The sequence below is a fragment of the Arachis stenosperma genome, chromosome 3, assembly GCF_014773155.1.
Source record: "Arachis stenosperma cultivar V10309 chromosome 3, arast.V10309.gnm1.PFL2, whole genome shotgun sequence".
Taxonomy (NCBI): Eukaryota; Viridiplantae; Streptophyta; class Magnoliopsida; order Fabales; family Fabaceae; genus Arachis; species Arachis stenosperma.
Window position 1 is genome coordinate 163,874,446 of NC_080379.1, and position 4,398 is coordinate 163,878,843.

At 33.1% G+C, this 4,398-nt stretch overlaps 1 protein-coding gene across 2 annotated transcripts; it reads left to right on the forward strand.

Annotated features, from left to right (window-relative positions):
• The first annotated feature begins 2,587 nt into the window (after window positions 1-2,587).
• Window positions 2,588-3,519, forward strand: LOC130969810 (uncharacterized). 2 transcript variants are annotated; one of them, XM_057895701.1, is made up of 2 exons: window positions 2,588-3,192; window positions 3,271-3,519. In XM_057895701.1, the coding sequence occupies exons 1-2, from the start codon at window positions 2,708-2,710 to the stop codon at window positions 3,293-3,295; spliced, it is 510 nt and encodes a 169-aa protein (XP_057751684.1). In that variant the 5' UTR covers window positions 2,588-2,707; the 3' UTR covers window positions 3,296-3,519. The 2 variants fall into 2 exon arrangements, with proteins under 2 accessions (XP_057751684.1, XP_057751685.1); XM_057895702.1 differs by having other exon boundaries at window positions 3,283-3,519.
• Window positions 3,520-4,398: the final 879 nt, after the last annotated feature.

A 4,398-nucleotide genomic window follows, 5' to 3' on the forward strand; every position in this document is an offset into this window, starting at 1 on the left:
ACTCCCAATTTCTCTCAATTGTTAATTCCTATCTCTAATCAATAACTTTTTCCTATTTCATCTAACCCGTAATTCTCATCATTGAAGTATTCAAAATACAAACCAGAAAATTAAACACAAAAAATCAATTTTGTTAGTTTTTCTCAAAATCAAACCAATTATAGCAAGAAAAATATCAACGATTTCATTAGTTCTTTCCAAAAATTAACAAAACAAACAAAATAGGGGAAATATTTAGCACTCAATAGGCCAGTAGTTGCAAGAAAAAATGAAAATCAATGATTTTTAGCAAAAATAAATTACTTGCTCTGCGTCTTGCGATGAGCACTGCGTTGGTGAGAACTCTAAGTCTCTGAGAGATGATTAAAGGCGAGTTACTGGTGCGCGCGGTGTTTGACGATCAGCAGTTGTGGTGGTTGATCAAACTTGGTGGAGAAAGAGGAAGCTCTCCGTTGGCCGTTGGGGGCTTGGGGCTACGGCGCTGCACCTTAGGGGAAGTGGTTTGAGTGAGAGAGACTGAGAGAGTGTGTTGTATGCAGTTGTGGTGGTTGATCAAACTTGGTGGAGAAAGAGGAAGCTCTCCGTTGGCTGTTGGGGGCTTGGGGCTACGGCGCTACGCCTCAGGGGAAGTGGTTTGAGTGAGAGAGACTGAGAGAGTGTGTTGTATGCTATGCAGTGTGCCCTAACCCCTGAATATTGTGGGCTATTGGGCTGTGAAATGTGAAGCCTGAGTCCTGAAGAATGAAATTGTAGACATTAAACATAAAGCCAAGAAACAATAAAACATAGTGTAGTGCATATTTTTTTTATTTTTTCTTACTGCACGCACGGGTCCAACGGGCCGGGGCCGGGTGACCCGAAGCTTGGCCCGAACCCGATTTAATAAATAACCGGGGTCATCTATTGAAACCTCGGGTCTGACCGGGCCATAACAAAGCCGTGCCAAGTTAGCCCCGAAGTCACCGGGCCCGGTCCGGGTCTTCGGGCCGAACCGGGTCTTGTGCACCCCTACTTTTACTTCCCTGAGTAGCGTGTAGTTTCCAATGCCATCAATCATATCAATGACACTCTCTTTCATGTTTCTAATACTAGTATTAAGTTCATTTTAGTGAAATTTGAATTCCACTAGAAATAGATTCCGTTGGAAGCTCAAGGCAAATGGTAACATTTGCTTTTCTAATGGATTTTTGGATCAAGTATTGGATCACTTAGCATAGATTATAATTGGGGTTGGAGCAATAAAATTCATTCTGGCTCAAGTGACATATCTCCCATTCAGCCATAAGAGACTAACTTTATATTAATGCTGAATATTTAACATTGGGCTAACAACATTTTCTTTTTATTTCGGCCCAAATATAAACTTGCATTGCAAAATTATTTTAATCATTATTTAATCCAAAATTAATTTTACAATATTAATAATGTTTAGTCATCACAAATATTAATTTAGAATTTTCCAAACTCATTAATTTTTAACGATGAATAGATTAGTTATTATTTTTTAAAATTTTAAACAATTTAATACTTCAACTATACTATCTTTTAGAAAAAAAATTAAAGATTGAAGGAGTAATTTATCTAAAAAATACAGATCAATTTATTAATTTTTTGTTAAAAAATGAATTTTTTAATATACAAAATATTATAGACCAATTTAAATTATCACTCTGCAACTTTAACAGACTATATATTAATTTTTGAAATCTTATTTTATATTAAACAACTGTTTATTTTTAAGAAACATTTTTAATTGCTGCCCTCCTAAACTCAAGTCAATTACGCCAATAAATAGAATAGTCAACTTCACACGTTCGAACTTGGAAATAAATGGTTTCCAACAAGACTAAAACGAAAATTTAGTTACTAACTTTACATAAAATTAATAGTTAAAAATTTTTAAACGATAATTAATTAAATATATTAAAATATTTAATCATTTTTAATTATTAATATTACTATTATATGAAATTAATTATATCGAATTTTTTTTGTTATTTATAATATTTTTTAATCTGATAAGTCAAGGACTAAAGTTTAATTTAATTAGACAGTTTAATTAATTTAAAAAAAAATCATTAAAATAATAAATATTTATATTAAAAATAATTTATAAATAAATTATTTTATATTTAATTTTTTAATTTTAAAAATATTTATTATAAGAGAAAATAATAAAAAATGTTTTTATTATAAAAAAAATTCCTTTAATTTTTATAAGTATTAAAATAATTTTTTAAAAAATTATAATTTAATTTTAAAAATTATATCAGACATTATTATTATATCTATTCATAAATTAAAAATTAAAAAAAACTTATGAATTTATTTATATTAATCTTAATTTTTTGGTGACTGAAATAAATTAAATAAAGAAAAATAAAATAAATAGAACAAGAAATTAATTAAATAAAAAGATAATCCTATTTAAAATTATTCTTAAACTCCTCCCAAAATAAAACAAGTTCAATCTTATCATCATCTTTGCTATAATATATGAGTATTGATTTGTTGTTTGAATTTCATTTAAAAATTTACTTGCTGATTAATAAATTGTTATATGAACTCACAATTGGACGAAGCCAAATTGGTTTACCGTTTACCGCATCGAGTTTAACTATAGAGGAGAAGAGGGAGAGACACAAAGGGTTTTAGGAGGTTTTAAGCAGAGCATCCAAAACGCAACCACCAATCTCCGCCACCCACAATGTCCGCCGCCGCGAAGCAAACCCTAGCTGACCACCCTGAACCCAAACCTGAGCAGCTCCTCCCTCCGGATCTTCCAGCTCCGGAGACTCTCCCGTTGGATCAGCCTCGTTCGGACCCTTCTGAACCCGAAGCAAAGCAAAATCTCGATCACCATGAAGAAAAGGAAGGGGAAGTAGAAGAAGAGGAGGAAGAAGGAGAGTGCGGGTTTTGCTTGTTCATGAAAAGTGGCGGTTGCAGGGAATCGTTCATCGAGTGGGAGAAGTGCGTCGATGAAGCAGAGAAGAACAAAGAGGACATCGTTGAGAAGTGCGTCAATGTCACGGCGGCGCTGAAGCAGTGTATGGAGGCCCACTCCGATTACTACGAACCCATCCTCCGCGCAGAGAAAGCCGCCGAGAAGCAAGCCCTCGCGGAATTGGAGAAAGAAGCCATGGAGAAAGAGTCCAAGGAGCAAGATAGGGCTTCTTCTGATTCTGATAAAAAGTGAGATCTCGCAATTCGAAATTTTTTTACTTTTACTTCTAGCAATTGTTTTGCTTGTATTTTATTGTGAAAAGAAAGATTTGATTACAGTTTAGAGGCTTAAGTTATTGGAGATGGAGAGGATGGCTGACTACAGAAAGAGGCATTTTTGAACTCACAATAAATTGGAATTTCTTATGAATACGTTCTTACTTGAATTCACATATATGATATTGATAGGTAATCTATCTCTGTTCAATAATTCAATTTGTATTAGAAATAACGTTATGATGAACTGATTACAATTTTTGAACAAGTTATACAAAATTCATGTCATGTTTTGCTCTAGTGGTTCCTCCTTATGTATGTGGTAGTTGAATGTGAAAAATCTCTAATATCTAAAGTGAAGATATGGATCATCATCCTCGGACTCTGTTTAGTCAATTGAATTCAGGTGTATGGCCCTATGAAATTTTTTGATGATCCATGTGTTTGCTTATAGTTTGTTTCCATATAATGCGCTGATATGAGTTTATATTACCAAGTGTACTTGTCTTCATTCCACTCCTTTTATTATCTTGAGACTTGAGTTTTATGCTGACTGATTTACTAATCAGTTCCCTGCTAGCTAGATAACCTGAATGCAAGCAACTCATTAAGGAGCTTTCCAAATCTATATCTACTTTGTGTAGTTTATTGTGCCCTAGGAGAGAAAATATTATGTTTCTCAAATGCTTGTGGTGGAGAAGATTTGTTTCTTGATGATGAGTTTAAGTGCTTGATTTAGTAGTGAGGAAGAAATGCTTAGTTTCTTGACTTCCTAAAGCTTTGATTAGATTGATACATATTCAGCATCTGTCTTGAGGAGACTCTGCAAGTTTAGGTATCCTTTTTAATTTCGTTATTTTGTTCTTTTGCTGTCATTCAGCATTACTTGCTTCCATATAAGTTTGACTAAGTAACCATTTGATCTCATAACTGGGCCTTCTTATGATCTGTTAGTCAGGGAAGACACTGTTACTGGTTATTAATATGATTTTGCAAGAACTTTTAAGTTTGAATTAAAAAAAAAAAACTTGGGTACCAGCAATATTAGAAGTGGATAAAATTTTAAGGTTGGAAGCTTAGCTATTTAAATAATGGATTTGGAAAATCATATAGTGACTTTTTGTCATCGTTCTGCTTTTCTTTGCAATGCTTAGATTTCTTTTATTGTAAATTCTCGAA

Bases quoted from the DNA above. Each gene is read 5' to 3' on its own strand.
- LOC130969810 (XM_057895701.1), top strand. From the start codon at position 2,708: ATGTCCGCCGCCGCGAAGCAAACCCTAGCTGACCACCCTGAACCCAAA. The intron at 3,193-3,270 runs GTGAGATCTCGC...GTGAAAAGAAAG, and splicing joins TCTTCTGATTCTGATAAAAA to ATTTGATTACAGTTTAGAGG.